Source organism: Myiozetetes cayanensis, unplaced genomic scaffold (assembly GCF_022539395.1).
Source record: "Myiozetetes cayanensis isolate MyiCay16 unplaced genomic scaffold, myiCay2020 scf5-8, whole genome shotgun sequence".
NCBI classification, from domain to species: Eukaryota; Metazoa; Chordata; class Aves; order Passeriformes; family Tyrannidae; genus Myiozetetes; species Myiozetetes cayanensis.
The window spans coordinates 89077728-89098469 of record NW_026087742.1 but is presented as its reverse complement, the minus strand read 5'-3'; the positions used below and the strand labels follow the sequence as shown (position 1 = coordinate 89098469).

General features: G+C 37.5%; 1 protein-coding gene across 1 annotated transcript in view; it reads left to right on the top strand.

Annotated features, from left to right (window-relative positions):
* UXS1 (UDP-glucuronate decarboxylase 1) overlaps positions 1-20742 on the top strand; it is a 57638-nt gene that overhangs the window by 4989 nt on the left and 31907 nt on the right. Inside the window, exons 2-6 of the mRNA XM_050333841.1 lie at positions 5645-5672; positions 8009-8057; positions 10147-10190; positions 13892-13952; positions 18685-18865. Of these exons, the coding sequence (XP_050189798.1) occupies positions 5645-5672; positions 8009-8057; positions 10147-10190; positions 13892-13952; positions 18685-18865 (363 nt within the window). The remainder of the gene's footprint in view (positions 1-5644; positions 5673-8008; positions 8058-10146; positions 10191-13891; positions 13953-18684; positions 18866-20742) is intronic.

Sequence of the window (20742 nt, the reverse complement as noted above, 5' to 3'; positions counted from 1 at the left end):
GGAGGGAGAGATGGGGGTTACTGCATCAATTTACCTGAAGAGGTTTGTGAAAGGTAGGTGGGAAAAGGGAGTTTGTTTCAGTTACAGTGCTGACCATTGGAGCATTTTGTGTGTCCACTGAAAACAGTCTTAGCCCGTCAGTGGATGAGTAGCTGATGGATGAGTAAAGAATAATATGTTAAAGGTATGAGACAAGAAGGAGTAGGAACACTGAACAGAGGACTGGAAAAAAGACTTAACAGAAAATTTGGAAAGAGTTTGCCATCTGGGAAACTAAGAACAGAATTCAATCATGAAGTGATGATGCTAATTGAAATGTAACAAAAGTATCCTTGGTCAGCTTCCCATCCAGTGTGAAGCTCCATTAACTCTTGTGAAGAAAGAAAATTTGCATAATGTTACATCTCACAGCTGTAGGAAAATATCAGTTTTTGAGAGAGGGTACAAAATGTTCTGGTGACTATGTTGCCTTTGTTTTGCTAATTGATGACTAGCTGAGGGATTGACATAGAGTGGTGGTCCAAATTGAAGAGAGAGCACCTTTTCTGTGAAAACCCGGTGGGAAAAGCTACGGTTCCTATCTGCTGTCTTTGATTTGGGGCAGGAACTTTACTGTTGAGCAAGGCAGCAGTTCAGAGAATATTATAGGAAGAACTACTTGCTGTACAGAAATCTGTGTAGACTTATAAGCCTCTTTGAAGTACTGAAAGGCCACAATAAGTACATGTTGTTCCAGACAGAACAACTGCAAACTCTCTCAGAGTGTCTTCACAGGAGAGGTGTTTCCTCGCTCTGACTTTTTTTTGTGATGGTCCTTTGGACCCTCTCTAACAGGTCAATGTCTTTTTGTTCTGGGGGCCCTGGAATTGGATGCAGGTGGTGTCTCGTGAGAGAGGAATAGAGGGGGAGAATCACCTCACTTGACCTGGTGACCACACTTATTTTGATGTCTTGAAAATGCAAACAAAACAATTGGGAAAGAAATGGTTTTAAAAGGGATTTCATCTGGTTTTGGTGCAGTTGGATCTCTAGGGACATCAAGGTTTCACTTTTTAAAATATCTGGTTTAAAATGTATGTTATGCTCAAACTGATGTTGTCACTAATACTTTCAGTTTATGGGTGAGTATTACTGTTGATGCCCTTTAGTAGTCTATGACTTGATTTTAATGTCATTTAAAGAGATCCAGAGAAGCGGGATCATCCTGTGATAAAGGTACAGGCGTCTTTTGAGACTGGGGCTTTCCCCCACTCCCTTCGGTTGTGGTAGTGTTATTTTTTTGGTTCCCCAAATAATTTGGATTTAATTAAGGCATGCAAGGTTCTCTTAGCATAGTAATCTGTGTTTTATAGAAACCCATACATAGGTAGTATTGCAGATAACAGACTCAAAGTACATTGAGATGAAAACATTCATCATGCTCCTATGTTCTGAGGATCCAGAAGGATAACTTGCCTGCCATGAAGTCAGAGTTAGACTTCTGCAGCTGGTCAAAGTTAAAGGTCTGACTATGACAGAGAAGTGTCCATTTAATAGTAGATGCTCAGCAAAACCCCAGGAAGGTGCTTGCAGTTTCTGTTGTACTTTTTCAAGTGTAATTTAACAGATTTTGTAGTTTGTTTTGTTTTGTTTGTTTTCGCTTAATGCAGGCAGGGTTGGCTTGTATCCCAAGGATAGTTCTTGGAATATTCCTTTGCTGACAGTATTCCAGTCATTGCACTGCCCTGCATCCAGCATAATTTCAGAAAGGGGCTTCTCTAGAAAAACTAAACAAACTTAAATTTCCAGTAATATAAATTGTATTTAGTAGAAAAAACCCCCACATTCTTTACTCATATCTGATTGGCTTTTGTTTAAGGTAGTTTTGAGTAGTCTTGTAAAACTGGAAGTGCTTGCCAAATAGTTAGGGTTTAATCTCTCGGAGGCCGGGGAAAAAAACAGAAACAGGCAACAAACCAAACAAAAAAGAGAATTGGGATTTTCTGAAACCCCTGGGTGATTAATGGTTAGTCAGCAAAATGTAAATACCTCTTCACTAACAATACTGTGATTTAGACTTTAAGAAACAAATCTCCTCTTTTCTAAAAATACCAGGTATTTATCACCAGACCAAGGCATGTTGTTCTCTGGATGCTGTCACTTCAAAGTGTAATGTCTGTGGGAGGGATTAATGACTGATGTATTTTTAATCTTCATGGTAATTGCAATTAATCCTTGTAAAAATATTACAATAAAAAATTTTTCTAATTATTTTATGTAAAGGGATGCAGAGGGGAAAAAATATCTCAGAAACAGAGAGAAAATAGGACTACAGACCTTTCTCCTATGGACCATTAAACCAGGCTTTCCTGTGTCTTAGAACATTCCAGATATTCTGATCACTTCTCTATCGGCAACTTACTATCACCTTAATGGCAACTTATGATTACCTTAATCAGTCATTGGGTGAGGTTTACAATTAGTCTTTGAGAGAATAAGCAGAACCTCTGTCTCTTTCTGTCTTGTAGGTGAGTGTCTCAATTGTTTGGTTACAAGTCCTGCTTCTGTCTAGTCCAATTAATGATGAATTCTTCCCCTGCACATTTTCGGTAGACAGCAGGAAGCCTCTGTCTTTGAGTGCTCTCTAGTTGGATGAGTAGTAAGTTCTTCACAGAGTACCTACTGTGTGTGGCTGTGCAGGGTGAGGGTGTTAAATCTTCAAGGTCTGAGAATTGGCACAAGACTGTTATTCTGGATGAGTACTTTTTGGCTTAAAATATTTGGCTTTATATTTGAATTTTTAAGACTGGCTTTTACAGTGAGGTGCTTGGTTATGTTGGTGTTTGGTCAAATTTGGTCCATTAGGAGTCTCATGCTTTTGAAAACTGGGTTTATGTGTAGTGCCTGATTCATGACCTTGCTGGTGTGGAAGACTTTTTTAACCATCCCTGTTTGCAGGTTTTGGTGCCTGAACTTGATGGGCCAGTTAAGCATTTTTATGGAGGATTATGTGAGGATTTTCATCTTGAATTTAGGCTTGTAATTCTGATCGTTCTGCTCGTGCATTTAGACCCACTTGCCTTAATATGTTTCCATCATTCTTACCTGAATGTCAGACTGACCTTGGCATAACCTTTAGGACAAGGAAATCCTCTGTGAGCCATAGTCCTTGTCGTGGTTTAACCCCAGCCAACCACCAAGCCCAGTCATATTGCTGGTTCTGCAGCAAGGTAAGCCTGTTATATAAACAACTGTACATTTAGAAGAAAAACAACCAAAACTCATTTCCACTGTAGTGCAAAATCTTATATCTGATCCTTTAAACCTTGATGTAAGCTATATGTGAGCACCAATAGCTAAAGAGATCCTTCTTGGAATCGTGCATTCAGACTCTTTTGTGAGGGCAGTATGAAGGAGTTTCTGCAATGCCTCTTTGCATGTGAGAGAGAGTTCAGGGCTCTTCAGATCCCTCAATATGGTAGTTCCTGTGTGGTTCATTTTTCAATTTCTTTTTCTTCCCCTTTCCCCTCTTTCTTTCTTCCTTATTTTTTCCCCCGGAATGGTACAGAAATATACTTCTTAGAAGTGTATTGTAAGGTTGTGTACCCCTACAGGACTGGGAAATCAGACAATCAGACATAATGATTCTGGAAGGATGCAAATGCCTTTTTGAGCTCCCCTTCCCTGCTGTGGATACTGAGAACAGACAATTAACATGTTTTCTTTAGGAAACCAGTTTCTTGTGTGCAATGTAGCCACAGTGTCTTTTCAGCGTGGTATTTGTGTTGCAGCTGGCAACTCATTTTTTCATCAATTCCTGCTTCACCAACTAAGCCCAGATGCTTCCTGCCACTGCATAAACAACGCTTACATTATTTGTATACATTTCTGTAGCCCAGGAAAGTAATTCATTGTAAGTATAACTGAGAAGTATCTAACTTGAGAATTCTGTACCTGTAGTTGTCAGATAGTCATCATTCACTGAAAAAAAAGTTTTTCCATTAATGTTATCATAAATAATGCTGAAATCCTAGTCAGAGGGTGAATAACTGGAATTGAACTTGCTGCCCAACACTATATCCCTTTTTCCCCATAGTAAACTTGCTTTATGTAGTTAACAGAAAATTCGAGGTTTTTTTAAATTCAGTTGGATTTTGTTGATCATTCATTCTAATATAAAACTTCCCTATCTTTTCCTCAGAAGATGACAGGAGGCTTTATGACACCACCAGAGATATCACAGTGCCCTCCTACAGTTTGTTTGATAGTCTGTCCTGGATTTGCTTGAGTTACCCTTTGAATTAATAAGCAGCACTCAGCAGTTACAAACACTTCAGTAGCTTTGCCATCCCCTAAAGGTTAGAATAGCAACTGCATTACTGCATTCTCACTTGTGTCCTCCCATTCCTTATTCCTGGGTACCTTTCATTTGTCCTCCTGCCTGGAAGGTGCCTGTGACTGTAGCAGCATTTTTTTGTTTTCTTGTTTCTATAACACCTCATCCTCTGCTTGAACTCAGAAAGTAATAATGATGAAAACAAATACCGAAAGCCTAACTGTAGGTAAAATACTTCACTAGCTGCTACTCGAGACCTGTAACATAACTTATAAAAAGTGAGGACATCTCAGAAGCTTTCTATATGTATGTAAATACTGCATATAGGCAACTCCTCCTTCTTAAGACCCAGTGTAATTTGAATCCTTAGGTTGAACCTTGTCTCTTAAAGAGCAATCGCAGAATGATTTTCTGGAGATATATGGGGTATATTTGCTGTGTTTCTTGTCGTGCAGGGTCCCTTACATAACTGTTCCATGTTAACCTTGTTTATCTCGATGATCTGAAGTTGTCAAGTCTTCCTTGTCAGTGTAGCCTGGTTTATGACTTCTCATTTTTTGACTTTAAACTACATTCTGTGTCCTAGTTGAAAGGAGTATCAGTGTTCTGATAGTCTTCCTATAATTACTTAAACCTTGAACAGTTTCAACAGATTTTTCTTTTCCTAGTAGAAAATAATTTGGGCAGGTACCTTTTTTGTGAACCCAGATGTATCTTTGCAGTGCTATTTTAGAATGTGATTTATCATTCTATAAAACTTTTTCCATACAAACAGCGTAATAAATGGGTTTTGTTTGCTTACTGAGGCATTTGGTTATATTACTTAGCATCACAAGATATATGTGTTTGGAGAAAGAACACATGTGTGTACAAGTACTTGCTACCTTTAATTGCAGGACTCTGGTGACATCTCTTTGCACTGGTTCAGCTCTCATCTGTAGTGGCCAGTCTTTTTATTCTTGTTATTCTGCAGTTTCCAATTTGTGTGGTTCAGGTCTACAGGGTTACTTTCTTTTTCAGTGTCCCTAATAAACAAGTCGAGTGTTCTGGTTTATTTAATCTGTGTACAGTGACAAATTATAGTTTAAATAATTTCTGTGCATTTCCTTATTGTCTCCTGTAATCTTATCAGAATTCCTCCCACACTTTGAAACTGTGTTGTAGATACTTGGGGGGGGGAGAGGGGTGTGTATGCAATTTATTTAGATAATTTATGGTTAAGATTAACATACTTAAGATTGTCCTAAATTCCTTCTGATGATAATAGGAAAAATGACCTCGTGTACTGTTATATGACACTGTAATGTTTTCTGTCTTCTTATTTTGCAGCTGTATGGGGAAACTTAGTCAATATGAGGTAATGTATATCATTTTTTTATGGAATATTATGTGAAATAAAATTAACTTACCTTTCCCATCAGCATGTATCAATATATATAAAGTAGGGAGAAAACAGAACAGCAGTTCACACTGTTGTTTGGATGGTTGCTAAGCAGCTGATAACCATTTTTCTAAATCCAAGGTGTTCGATTACAAAAAGGGTTGTGTGTCTGCTGCAAATCTCACCCAGGATCTTAATCACACTTCAACATCTACCTTTCTTTACACAAATTTGTCTTCCAGTTTTGGCAAATTGGTTGGCATACCTGGTTTCATAGGCTTGGATTCTGCTTTCCTCAGCACAGATTTGACTGTATCTCACTGATAATATGGGCTTGAATATTGAAGAGCAGCAGAGTCTCCGCTGCTTGCCATAATTGTGTTTCTGTACCTAGAATCAGAAATGTACTTTGGGGAAATTTTTCCTCCCCCTGAGTTAACTGGGAGATAATCTGATGGTTTAACTGCTGAAAAGCAAAAAATCCTGCATTGTTCCCTGGAATTTTCTCCTTTAGAAATAGAAGGGTACTGCATATGCATGAAATACATGCAGATTTTCACGTCATTTCTGCTTGCATATGAGTTTGTCCTCCAGGAAAATTCACCAGGAAAACACAGCTGCAAAAGAAATTGAAGAGAATATGGGTACAGCCCTTTCCTTATAACAAAGTCATTGTGTACAGAGGACAAAATATTTTGCCATGTTATTTTGCTACTAAAGGGTTTTGGTACTCTGCCATGCCACTCTTAGCAGCACAGAGTAAGGAAAGTTTGAGGAAAACCTAAGAAAAATAATGAATTTTCTATGGGCTCTGATTCACCCAGGACAGCTTTCTCTGGGATCTGTTCCTGTCCCAAGCAGTCCACTCTACTCCTGTTGGAGTTTCCCACTCTTGATGCACAGAGTGCTCAGCTGTTGGGCAAACAGCTGCTGAGATGCTTTGTCTTGCAGATGGAGATATCATTTAGATTACCATGTTATCATGACCAGCGAGCTGTGGCAGCTTAGCAGCTGTTACTGCTGAGCAGCTGAGCATTTCTTAAGTAAGGACAAGAACCTCAGAGAGGGGTTGGCAGAGGACAGGTGGATGTGGTATCCAGTGTGTTTATTCCCTGATAAGCTGTTGTTACAAATTCTGCCACTACCTGCATATGATTTCTTTATTTGAGATGTCCTTTTGGTTCAGGGTCTGTGTGTCTTTGTGTAGGAATTTACTGTACTTTTTACAGATACCGCAAAATGAATCTGGTCAGTAATGTTTTTGCCTCAGTAATAGACTGAGCTGACTTTTAAAAGGTAAGACTTTTACAGAACGTTATGAAAGGGAATCGTTGCTCTAACTTCTAACAGTATGGTGTGTATATATATATATCTGCTTAACAAAGGATCTTCTGTTTCCCTAGGTGTAATGAGTTCAGGTCCCAAGTAAAGGAGCTCTGTTTTTTATTTATGAAAGAACTCCATTTTATGTTGGATACCCGTGAATCCTCTAGTATGCAAAAACTTACTACTGGAAGATAAATAATTCCCCTTTCAGAAGGTTTAATTGAAAAAATATAATTATGCAAATGTAAGGAAAATTACATAGAAACAGGAGGTACACTTGCTTACTCTACTTACACTTGTAGAAGTTTACTCAAGAATGAACACAGCTCATTGAGATATTTTACACAATTAGATGCTAAGTAAGACCACACAGATTTGTGCAAGACATCAGCTTCTTAGACAGTACTCTGTTTTCACCAGCTACCACAACATGCTTCATCCTTGACTTCATTTCAAATGAATAGCATTTGTGTGAGAGGTCAGTATTGCCCATGAGGTGGTTACTTAAGAGATGTTTTAGTAGAGGGCTTTTTTTCTCTTGTGTTTGAAAAAGTTCAAAGTGAGATATATTTGTCCTTTTCTCTCTTTGATTGATACTGTTGTGGCATTAAGGGAAAATGTTTTGTCAGCATACAGTAAGAAGAGACCCTCAAAGAGAGTTTTGGGCATTTGCACAGTAAAGTTACTCAAAAACAGTGATTAGATGCTTTTCTAAAATAAAGTTAATTTTCGATGTAAAATGAATGTAATTTTTATAGTTACTATTCTTTCCTGTGGGCTGGTTTCAGTTTCTGCCAAACTTGGTGAAAAGGTTAACTGATTTCAATGGGAATTGGACCACCCACTTTAGTTTGTTCTGAGTATGTCTTTGAAATAACACTAACTCGAGATGCTTTGAAGGTGCTGTTTTAACAGCATGATGAAGGTGCAGTGAAGCAGCTATTGCTTAGGTGTGGATTATGTTTTCTTTCTTTTCTTGCCAACAGGACTCTTCAAGAAAATGGGGATCAGAAGGTGGAAAGTAAAATAGAGGAGGTTAGTTTGCTAATACCTGCAATTTGTTTTGTTTTGAGGACTCCATTTCATTCATTTCATGTTGAGGGGTATATTTAGTTTTATCTTATTATTCTCCATTCTGCTAAAACCACTTCAAGCACTGAATTTGGGTCTGTACATAAGTTTTCAAACTGTTCTTGGCTATAGTTGAGTTTCTGACATGGATGTGTAGCTCTGCGTTGTTTTCCTCAAAACCTTTCTTGAAAGTAATAAATCTGTTGATGCATTTGCTGCAGAAGCTGTGGTAGAATCCTTTTTTTCCAAGAAATGTTTAATTTGTTACTGAAAGGATGTACACAAACTCTTTCCTCTGTCACCCTTACAAAATGCATAGTATATATGTCTGATTAGAAACTTGAAGCTGCCCAAAAATGCTTTGCTTTGTTCTTAACTAATGAACAAAGATAGCTATGTTTGTGGTTGGGGATGGTGTGCAGTACCAATGCTTTAAGCATGAGCCTAGTAGTTTCTGGAGTAGGCATGGGCAATGAACACACTGGTGGTTCTGAACTTCTGTACCAATACCTCTGAATTTCCATTTCAACCTCAGTTCATTGTGAAATATTAAGAATGTGTGCAACAATTCTTTCTCCAAACGTTCTAGACTTCCAGTAACAATAAAGCAAAGTATCTAGTAGATACAGAAGTCCTGGAGATCAATACCCCTTACCCTTGTGTAGGTATGAGTGACTGTATTAGTGTAGTCTGGTCTGTCTAATGTCTTGTATTCCAGCAGGTTTATATAACAATTGTTCCTCTGAATTCAGTGAGGAACCCACTGAAATCACTTAAAATCAGTGGAAAGATTGTGTTCTTAGTTTGTCTTCTCTTCTGGTTTGTGGGTTTTTGTTTGTTTGTTTGTTTGTTTTAATTCTGGGAAGTGTAACAACAAGCACTGTGAAAATTCCAGCTGTTAAAGAATGGTGAAATGCTTGAAAATCAATGTGTAGAGCAGAGTTACTGTAAGGTCTGAGAAGTTGAGCTTTTCTGGGTCTTTTTAAAGCTTTTTTAAAGCTTGAACCATCAGAATAACTGGTTCAAGAACTATTTGCTGCTCCACAGAGCTAAATATTAAATGAATATAAATGACAATACCATATTATTTCCTCTTAACGTGAATGTGCAGCATATTTCAGTTTATGAAGTTCCTGAATTGTCTAGTTCTGATTAGAAGTATTTGTACAAAACAAATTAATGTTGGTTGTTGATGTGTTGCTACATAGTACCACTTCAAGTGATAACCTTCTGATAGCTTTCAACTTATGTATAGCCCTAGAGAGTAAGTTTTCTGACATGATTTTAATAAACTTAAAAGCAAGACTTCAAGGACTTGCTGAAATTTTGCAGGACTGTTAGAAATTTGGGTCCTGAGATAAAGAACCTGAAACTGATGCCACCTTAAGTGATTCTCTCTTTTAGAGTAGTGAAAATGCAAACAGAAGGCTTGGTATGTGAACTATTACTTTTGAACAAATTTCCATTTAATATTTTCTTAAAAGCCTAGATATACCCTCAAATCATAATGTAGAACATATCTTATGTATTTAAACATGTTTCTTTAAATTTGCATGCCATGTTCTGAGATAATAACAGCCTTTTCACTAAAGCTAGTCTCTTTTTCCATGTCTGTGTCCTCTTGTGTGCTTATCTGCTGTCCATTTAAATAGTTGAGGTTTTACTTACTGTCCTATTGTGCTGTTGCTGGATATAGATTGCCTTTAACAGCCTCAGAGTAGTCACTTTTGACTTCATTTTGCCTAATAGAAAGCATAACATTGGTTGTCCTTATCAAGGATATGACACTCATAGCCTTGAGGTGTTTTGTTTTCATTGGTAAGCTAAGGGATTTCATTTCACACTATACTAGGTGATTGGATTTTTGGTGGAAAAAAATTAAAGGCTTTTTTGTTTAAAGGATGCTTTAAGATGCAAGTTTCTTGGAGTGTCTTTAGTAAAGCTCTTCACAAGAGACCACCATGGTTTTTACTCAAAAGTAATTCCCTATATGTGTGTTTTGTGATGTGAGTCATGTTCTATTCAAAGATTAAATGTTTTTCCTTTATTTTAGGCTGTTGCACCTCTAAGGGAGAAAATCAAAGATCTAGAAAAAAGGTATGTCTTCTGCTAAATTTGGGAAGCAGTTCAAAGGCGCAGTTTCTGTTCTGTAGCTGTCAACTCTGTAGTTGCAGGCTTGAGAGAAATGTTTTGTATATACCCGTAACACGTTTGAGTTGCTATTATGTGTGAGGATGGGGCCTTGAGTGCTGAAAGACACTCATACTTAAGGTATTCAGGCTGATTAATCCTACTAAAGCAAACTGGGAGCGCTGGATTCTTGTAAAGTTCAAATCATGTGGAGGAATTAACTGTTTGGAGTCCGGCTGATGAACGGATTACCATGGTTTAGAAAGTCCAGCCCAGGTGTGTGCTTACACATACTGGTTTCAACTTCAAGAGACTGAAAATATGTTTAACCCCACTTTTCCTACACTTGTGATCAGTTGCCATGGTTCAGCTAATTACAGTGATTTGCTTGTGAATTGTAGTTTGTGTGTGAGCTTTGAATGAGCCTGACTGACTTGCTTCTCTCGGGATTTGTAAGGGAATGTGTTATCTTGGATTAAACTAGATGATGCAATTGAGGAAAAGCACACAAGCTTTTTGATGAACTGCAGATATCAAACATGTGCTGTAGATCCACAAGCACATATAATAGACATAGTTGCTAAAAATAAAAATCCAAGCCTCATGCATTTCTCCCTGGCTGCTTGTGTTCACCCTGCAAGATCATTTTCTTACTTTTATGCTATCAGAACCATTCAGGTAGGCTGGATGGGGAAACTAGGGATTTCGGTGTGTATTTGCAAATAAGTCCCTCTCTTCACAGCCTGGTTGCCTTTCTGTCAGATCAGATTTGAGTGTCCTCATGGGCAGATTCTTTTCACCACAAAACAAGGTCTCGAATAGGTGTGGGAATTGTCAACTCTGACAAGAACATGCTGCCTTGACAGTGATACTGTTTTGCAGGTGACACTGCTGGTGTCCCAAGCAAACAGCCAACCAAGAGTGCTGCATTACTGAGGGCCAGTTCTTGACTTGTCCAAGCAGTGCCAGTAAACCCACAAGGTTACTTATAGCATATGGGTGGCTGTGTGCTTTCCCCTTGAAAGGGGGGCAGAAATACCATTGCTCTTGGCCAAAACACCAGTGTTTTGGTGTTAGAGTTTTGTCATTCTGGTGAGCAGTTGCCCCTCCTCCTCCCACCCCTCCTAGGCTGTAAGAAAAAAAAAAAAAAGGGAGAAAAATTTTCAGTTCTGTTTTCTACAGTTGATTTGAAAGGTTCAGTGACCTGCCACATGGAATTTATTTCAGTGAGAATATTGATCTGGTTGCTTATCTCTTAATGTGCGTGTGAACATCATGGATTGAACTAGGCACATATTGGCAAAATTAAACACATTGCAGACTGTGTCACCTGTAGTGGTTGCAAGTGATACTACCATACCAATTATAACAGTTCAATTGATTTATTTAATCTATATTGATAGCCCAGTCAATCTTCAGCTTCAGTTGCTGTCAGTTTAGGTAAATTCTTCTGCTGTCCACAGAGGACCTTTGTGGAAGCCCATCCCATTTGGCTCTTTTTTTTGGTTTTGTTTGTTTGTTTGTTTCTGTTTTGTTGTGGTTTTTTGTTTTGTTTTTTAATAATTGCTATATTTTTCCAAATGAGCAATGAGTTGTTGAGTGGAACCATGAAGTTAAAACTTCTTCCAGGAGCCATCTAAATTCTCCTTTTTTTTTTTTTTTTTGTATGTATTGATGACTCTTCTTTCAGATCTCTAGCAAAGTGGAGAAAGAATCAAAATATTTTTTTACCTCTCTGTGAGGCAGTCTGGGAATTATACTTTCACAAAATATGGGCTATTATTATTGTTGAATTTTTCAAATAATGCATTCATTCATCTCTGCTGGTTAGCTGCATGTGGGTTGTTTCAATTAATAATATTTTAATTTTGTGTCTATGTAAAGTGACAGTAAATAACTACTCACTGTCAGTTGTCTGAAGGCTGGTCCTGCTTGCAAAGCCAACTTTAGTGTCAATGTTTTCTTACCTCATAAGCTTATAAAATGTGAAAGCAAGCCATTGTCATGTTTTTGAGAAGCAGGAAAAACAAGAATTCCTTAATGCTAGTCTCATGACAAGAGATTGTTTAACTGAAGCTAAAGCTGGAAAGTTTTTATTAATAGCTTGCACAGCAAAAGCATTGCCATGAAGTCACCAAGGCAAGCATTAGGTCAGGATAAACTCGGTGTTGTTGCCAAAAGATCATCATTTGGCTGCTAGACTCTATCCCACTGCTTCTGAACTAGTATTGGTGTAATAGCAGGAGCAAAAGTGATTGTGAGGTACCTTTGGCAGCAGTATGACTCTGGGCTGGATTAATGTGACCTTAAAATAATGGTCTTGGAAATGGAGGAGACAGACTTGTGCCTTCCACCTAGTTATGTGGTGCTTAAACTTTTTTTGAACTCCATAAATCTCTTCTTATTGGTGAATTTTCCTTTCTGCACAGAAAGGAGGTGCTTTCCATTCTGCATTATGCTTATGCACTGCTGTTTTTCATTGCCTCAGCCTAAAGAAATTGTTAGTGACTTGTGTAGTGATATAAGGCAAGTGTAAGTAGTTTCTTATTTCAGTCTCCCTGTGTGGCTAACACTGGAAGATTCCAGCACCATATTTCTCCTGTCCAAGAAACAAAACTGGAAGCAGCTTTCACAGTGGGATGAAAATTTGACGAAGTACAGAAGCATCTGTGCTTTGCCTCTGAAGAATTCTTTTTGAGCCAATACTGCAAGTTAGAAGCAAAGGAAGTGCTTCAAGATCAGAGATTTAGGGTCAGTTCAGTCAGCATCTATTTGGGAGCAGGAGAAAATGTAACTCTTGGTATATGTGGCTCCTGTGTGATACATCCAGTTGCATCCCTATCATGTGGACTTACTGGAGGAGAAGGTTAACCACAGTTTGATTTCTGTGCAGTGTCACACTGATAATTAATTAAGAAACACCTGAGCTATTAAAATGCTGCCAAGACTATGATGCTAATTACTGAAATAAATAAATAAAATAAAATTTGCACCTTCTTTCAGAGGACTTTTGCTGTATGCAGAATGCATGCTGGGGAAGGGGAAAAGTGATGTAATTCCAGATCCATGAAATCATCTAAGGTTCCAAGTATCAAGAGTTTAATAGAGCACCTAAGATTTATATGACACATAATTTTATTTTATTATGGTTTTGCTTTGATTAAGTTTGTGTAAAGAAAGTGCAAAAATTAAGTGGCAGTAGCTTGAAGACCATCAAAACCATGGCAGTCTAGATACTTCTGAGAAGCAAATTAGGATTAGTTTTCATACAGAATAAATTCTCTGGTAGAAATCATAAGAGATGTTTCTTCAACATTCTAATTGTAAACTTTAAATTGATTGTTGTGAAACTTTAGGGGAGATTTAAAACTTGATATTTTAAGTTTTGCATTGAAGTTTTAAGGAGAAGTGTTCCAAGTCAGTGCTGTAAATCACAAAACTTGCTTTCTTTTCCAGAACTTTTAAGAAGGTTGTTTATATTTTAGAACTTTTTTTTTTAAAGTGTCCAATTGCTGTTTGTGTTTTACTGTTTTATTTTCTTGTGATATCATACCTGGCATCAGTTCTGCTCTCAAAACATAGAAGTCAAGTGATTCATTCTAGAAAATCAGAAGAAACAGGGCTGAAACTTACTTAGTTTCTCTTCTTTGTTTTGAAATATTCTGTAGTTTTACCCAGAAATATCCACCGGTGAAATTTTTATCAGAAAAGGATCGTAAAAGAATCCTGGTAAGTTGGTGTTTATTTGGGGGTTGTTTTTGGGAAATACCAAAAAATTCTGTGAAATGTAATCTGTCTTGTAGGATTAAGATATGAAAAGGGATAAAGTAAATTATCTTGGATGTCATACATGTTGCACAGAGTTTAAAGTAGTGGTTCACTGACTTTGTGTTATGGTTCGTATGCCGAGTGTGAGAACATGAGACTTGGGCTGTTTTGGAGGTTTGATTTGCAATTAAACTGCTCTTCTCTGTAACATTTTAGAATTGCATTACCAGAGGATCTTTGTGTGTGTTCCCAGATGGCTTAAAGTTGCAAAGCCTGGGAAACTTTTTAGGCACATCTTGACAGAAAGCTTGTGTGACCGAATGGCGCAAAATTTAGTCATAAGGCTGGAAAAACAGCTGCTCTGTGGGGAGTGTTCATCTCTCTGTTATCTTCTCTTGTTTCTGTTATTTTGAAGCATCATAAGCATTTGAGGGTAGAAGAGGGTGGCAGGTTAAGTCAGGACGAGTAGTCATCCAGGGCATTCTTTAACTCAATGAGTTGTGCTGCAACATCAGCTTTCCAGTTCTGTCTATAAACATTTTTGACGTTATATGTGACCTAAATTTGTCCTTGTTTTCCTTGTCAACTGGAAGAATTTTCCCATGTTTTCAAGGCAGAGAAAGTATAGCTACTTGAGATGTGTAAACACAGAGTATGAACTTCTGCCTCCACTGTAAAAAGCAAAGTCTAGGACAAAACTCGGCTAAAGTGCCTAACTGATCTGGTGCTTTCGTTTGCTTTGACTTCAAAATTTTGAAGAAAAACACTGAAGAGATGCGGATTAAAAAATTTTGATTTTACTGCAATAATCTTCATTGCTCTTGCAAAAGTCATAAAAAATAAGTGTTATTAAATTAGTTTAATTCTGCAGTGATGTTCTGTCATTTTTGTGACAGTTTGAAGGAAGGAGACCTGTAGGCTCCCTGTGCCCTTGTGGAGAGAGGCATAAGTCTGAAAATTCCTAAATCGTGTGCCTCATGTGCAAGGGTAATAAAGTAACCTTAATGTCATGTTTTCTCTGTAAGTAAGAAGGTACTTTAAGGAAAAGTGTCAGTGAAAGCTGTTAACAGGCTGTGGAGCTCTTAATGTTCACTTTGACTTTGCCACTGAAAAATACTGGATGTTTTGTTGAAATCTGTTATTTCAACAGAGATGGCAAGTAGTTGTAATAGGAGTGTTTTCTGCTGACCTGGAGGCGAACAGTCCATGTATTTTGTGGAGTTTAAATTCCTAAAGAGAAAATGGACCAAAAGAAATGGCAAGTTGTTCTGTCGTTTCTTCTCTCTGTTGTGGTCAGGGATTAGTTTGGTGCCAACTCGGATGGGCATTCACAAGCCCCACGTGGGCAGTTCCATTCTCTGAGCGTTGCTGTCATAATCCTATGAGAAGTAAGAATCCGTGTTTTGAGGAGCTGAAGTTCTTATATAAAGGTCCACATGTAGACCTTGCATGACACTTCAAAATTTCTCAAGAATTGGCAAGCCAAGTGAACTTCAGTAGATAATTTTCTTTGTATTTTGTTGATACTGCATCTTTTTCTAGAATCCATCCTAAATTCTGATTTACTTTTTTTTTTTTTTTCCGTCTGAATGCAGTCTCCAGCTCCAGCCTGGAGATACCCACAGCACTGACCTGACCAAACAGCAGTTCTAGCAATTATTTTTTATACACTACATCTATTTGGAGATGTTTGCCAGTAATGATGGTATTTCAGCTGGGACTAGATACACTGTCACTTTCATTGAAAAGAGATCTTCATCCTATTGTGCATGATTTATCTATTTCCTGAGCTCTCTGAAGTGACTAAACCACAGGCTTTCGTATGCCAGAGAAGGAGTTCTGTTAATATTATGGAAGATAATGTTGACATTTGTTCAGTCTGTTGGGTGGAGCTTTTTCTGAATTGAATACAGTGCACTGATAAAAGCAGAAAATAAAAAATGAATATGATTTCCATATGGTACATTACATGGTTTGAATCTGACTGCAGGCAAAAGAAATGAACTCATGTAACAAATAGACAAACTTAGAAGTGGCTTTAGTGGAGAAAATTATCAGTAATATTTGTGCCTTTTAGTAGCTGTTGAAGTTACCAAGTATATTTGCAGTAGTAAGTAATTAAATATTTTGATTAATTCCTATTAAGCCCCAAGTGCTGGTACTTCAGTTCTGATATGGAAATGATTCATGTAGAATATATGATGATGAGATTAATATGTCATTGTGATTTGCAGGAAGTCATATTTAGAAAAGATGCTTTTATGAGTGATTACAGGAAGATTATACAAAGAACTTCAGTGATAAATCATCTTTTTTTTTAGTGTAACATCAAATAATGATTAAAAAAACCCATAATTTACACAGTTGTTTACTTTTCCAGGGGAAATTCAGCTCCTTTTTCAATTATTTCTTTATCTAATACCTATGGAAGTGATATGTTAATAAAGCTAACTTAAATTTATCATAAATACTGCTTGCAGGTTTAAAGTAATTGGAAACTTCTTTCCAGACAAAATTGGTTTGTGCTTTTTTCCTTGTTGTTTGCTTGCATGTAGCATAGTGCTGTAAGGAGTGCTTGGTTTTGTTATTTTTTGGTTATATGGGTTTGCCATTTTCTACAGCCTTGGAAATAGAAGTAGCAGTAGGAGATTTCCTTGAGCCTTGATTGAAGGAGTAGGTTCAGGTCATCTACAGAAAAGTTTTGTCCTCATCACCACAAAAAAGCCCAAACCCTTGGAACGTTCAGGAAGGCTGCAGATTGCTTCCAGGATGGGATAAGCTTATGGCAGTAGGTTTTCCATGCATGACTTTTTCCCTGGTATGTGGTGGCACATGGCAGAGGGCTGTTCTCCCTCAGTTACTATTCTTCTTCTTTCCTTGTTCACAGCATTCTGCCAGAAACTTGTTCTTCCTCCGCTCTGTTGCAGCGTGGTAGGAATCATGAGGTTCTTCTTTTTCTTTCAAAGAGGGCTTTTCCTAAATACTATTTCTCCTTCAGGTTTGTCAAGGAACTGAATCACATGTTGAATCTGCTACAAGGAAACCCTGACAAACTCAGAAGAATACTAAATAGACCAACTAAATGATTCTTTTATTAACTGGTACTTACAGTTACTTTGAAACACTGGTGGCCCTGAATTTTTAATAAGAGAAACAAGTGTGAGAATGCAAGAAGTGGGCATTCAAGTTTTTACAAAAGAAAACAGATATAGTTTTTAGGGGTGTTTTTTTGGTTGTGTTATTTTTTTTTCCCTTTTCAGTCTTTGGTAGTTTTCCTTTCTATTTTTTCTAGTTTACAAAAAAAAATGCTGATCTGGCTTTTTAAAATAGTGGATGGCAGGGTAAGGGACAGGATAAATGTTTAACCTTTGACTAACCCAAAGTGAAAGAACTTCAGGCATCTCATCCTTCTCCACAAAGTATTTTGTTGTTTTAGCACACCATCCATTTATTAGATTCCTGCTTAACAATTACACCATGTCCTTTCATTGTTTAGTTAGTTGTCACTGCAGCTGAAGAATGGACATCAACAGCTGAATCACTTTCAAAATGTGAATTTGATCAGGCAGTCATATAATATAGCTGATGCCACACAAGGCTTTACAAGTCCATTTGTTGAGAGTGGTGATCTGTCATGTCTTTGTTCCTGAAAACAGATTATGAAATGCAGAGAAAATAATTGCTTCTGTAGATAGATCTGTCTGGATGTGTCACACAACTTGCTGTTCTACTTACTTGCACTGACTGCTTCAATACTGAGGGTTTTTTGTGTGGTTTTGTTTTTGGTTTGGTTTTGTTGGTTTTTTTTTTTTTGTTTTTGTTTGTTTTACTTGTTTGTTTTGGTTTTTTATTGTTTACTGTTGAAGTCTGAGGTGCAAAAGGGGAAAAAATAATGAACTTTCTTGCTTCTTGTGCATCTGCAATGGAACACGAGTACGAGGTTTAAAATATTTTTTCGTGCTTGTTTCTTTACAATAAAACATCAGAAATTTCCAAGACAGGCAAATGCTGCGTGTTAGAGGTAATGATATAGAACCTTTTCAGTTGTAAGGGACCTGCAGAGATCATCTAGACCAACTGCCTGCCCTCTTCAGTCCAGAATGATGTAAGCTATGGATGCATTAAAACACAAAAGGAACAATTTTGTATTTAGCAGATATTTCAGATGAGAGGTCTTCAGAGAACTTCCTTCCTCCTTTCTGGGTGCAAACTTGCAGTACTTACTTAGAACACCCAACATGTCTTCCATTTATACAAGACAAAAGCTAGATTTGACATATCAGATATTATAGATCTAACACGAATATAACCTGGCATTCTGTCATATCCTTTTTTCTGGGAAATGGGATTTGCAGAAATTCTCACCTTTTTGTGTCTTTAGGCTTTGCTGTTGCATAAAAGGGCACAATCCAATTTGAAGGAAAAAAAGGAAAATAATGTAATCTGAAAAAGAGATTTTGTTGATGTGAATAGGTAGCTGAACTTCTAGCCTGACAGTAACGAAACATGTCAAATATGTCTCTTGAAATTTTAAATGCTGTACATTTTGAAACAAAAAGTGGTGCGGAAATGGAGTTGGCTTCCCTGGAGTAAGCAACGATCTGAAAGCTACTGTTCTGTCTTCATGTTTGTAGACTTTGTCTAGTGTTTCTGTAAAAAGAAAAAGAAATTTATACCAACTGTCCTAACGCAGATAACTGGAGGAGCAGGGTTTGTGGGTTCTCATCTTACTGACAAACTAATGATGGATGGCCATGAGGTTACAGTTGTGGACAACTTCTTTACGGGCAGGAAAAGAAATGTGGAGCACTGGATTGGTCATGAGAACTTCGAACTGATAAATCACGATGTCGTTGAGCCCCTGTACATTGAAGGTAAGTTGTCTCTGCTTTGGTGTTTGTACTTTGTTGTGCTTTACCCTTCTAAGTACGTGCACCTGTAAAGAATTGAAATTTATGCACTTAGTTCTGGATTGATCTATTTAATAGCTCTGTACTTTGTTTATTATTAGTCTGTTTTCTATGACCACTATGGAGTGAGAGGTTCAGAGGACTTTCGTCTTTGAAATCAGTTCTTCATGAGTGGATGGGAGGAAGGAGATCTTAAAAATTTCCTGATGTGACTGATTTTTGTGAGAAGGCAGTGCATCAGTCTATCTGTTCCAACCATTGTCCCATTTCTCTGTGTGCCTGCACAGGCTTACACACAAACAGTCTGCAGTCCAGATATTTCATGAACTGCACGATTTAATTCAGGGCTTCAGTTACACTAGACTTGCATCCTGCAACTGTATATGGTCAGTTGAGAGGAAACTAACTTTCCTTAGTTCCCTGAAGTGTCTTCTGTAGAAAACATTGCTCCTACTTAAGGTACAGGCATTCTACAACCTGTAGAATAGGAAAAGAGCAGGGAAAGAAAGAGAAAAACATTCTGCTTCAAAGTAGTAGCTCAACATCTAAGCTATCGTAAACCTCAAACTACTATACCATATTGTAAGATAACATTAAGGTAGTTGTATTTGTAAGATACATGGATTTATAGACTTCTATGGGAGTGTATAATGAATCAATGAAAGCCTTACTCAAATTACAGTGGAGTTCTGGTGAGTTTGCTCCATCCCTTTATAACCCTGTATGCAATAGAGTTGTTCATTTTTTAAAACAAAAAATGAATCTCAGTTGTATTTTTTTATTTCTGCTAAATTCTAATGGATGGGATTTCACAGGAAAAAATCTCTGGCAATTGCATCTCTTGTATAATCACTTGTGATGAATTCCTGACAACACTACTGGAACAGTCCTGCAATAACACATGCTCCTGCTCTGGCAATGCACTGATTTAGTTACTCCTGTTATTTTACTTCAAACTTACTTCTACAGACAGGATAATGGGACAAGGATCTTATTAATTGACTCCAGGTGCTGGTAGCTTATGCTTCAGCCACTTTTTTTGCCAGCTTTCCTAATCTTTCCCCTGCATTACCTTCTTTATGACTGATTGCACCTGAGACCTTCTCAGAGAATTATCATCACTGCTAATACTGTTGCCCAGCTAAGTAGGCACTAATGAATGGGAATTCTGAAATCCTTCAGATACCTTTCCATGTTCTGTGTAATTAAGATACCAATTCCCCAGTTTGTACTGACAACAAATTATAGCATATTATTCAGTGGGTAGTTTAGTGAATGGCTTCTCATCCTCCAGCATGTAAATTGAAGCTGACATGGCTATATGTTAAAATAAAATTAACTTTCATACATTAATATGAGAACATGATAAAATTTGATTTCATTGCAGAGTTTAGAGTCCAGTGAGGTAGTGGAGGATAGTTCTTGCAAAAGATTAACAAGTTTACATATAGATCAGATACTTCTTTTCTTAGTTCCATTTTCTCCTTTTTACTTGTCAATAGAAGTTGGAATGACTGAACTCATGATAAAAAGTAGGTTTGTGTCTAGAGAATTTCTGCGTATTTACTGTCCTGTTTAAGCCAGGTTGTATCAGGTTGTTTGACAGTTCAATTCCAGAGAGAGTAATCAACGCTTTATTTCTGTAGAGACCTCATTTCTGGTCTAGAAAGAGCAGTGATTTCACTTTTGATTTGGAAAAGTGAATTTAGTCTCAAGATGCATAGCTTTGAGCTTCACAGTGATACCTGCGCACAGTCTACCTTGGCTGCGTCACTGTCTTTGATCCATGGCATGAAGTGGCACTCAGCATTCTTGAATCCTGATCAGGGTTGGGCAGAGGC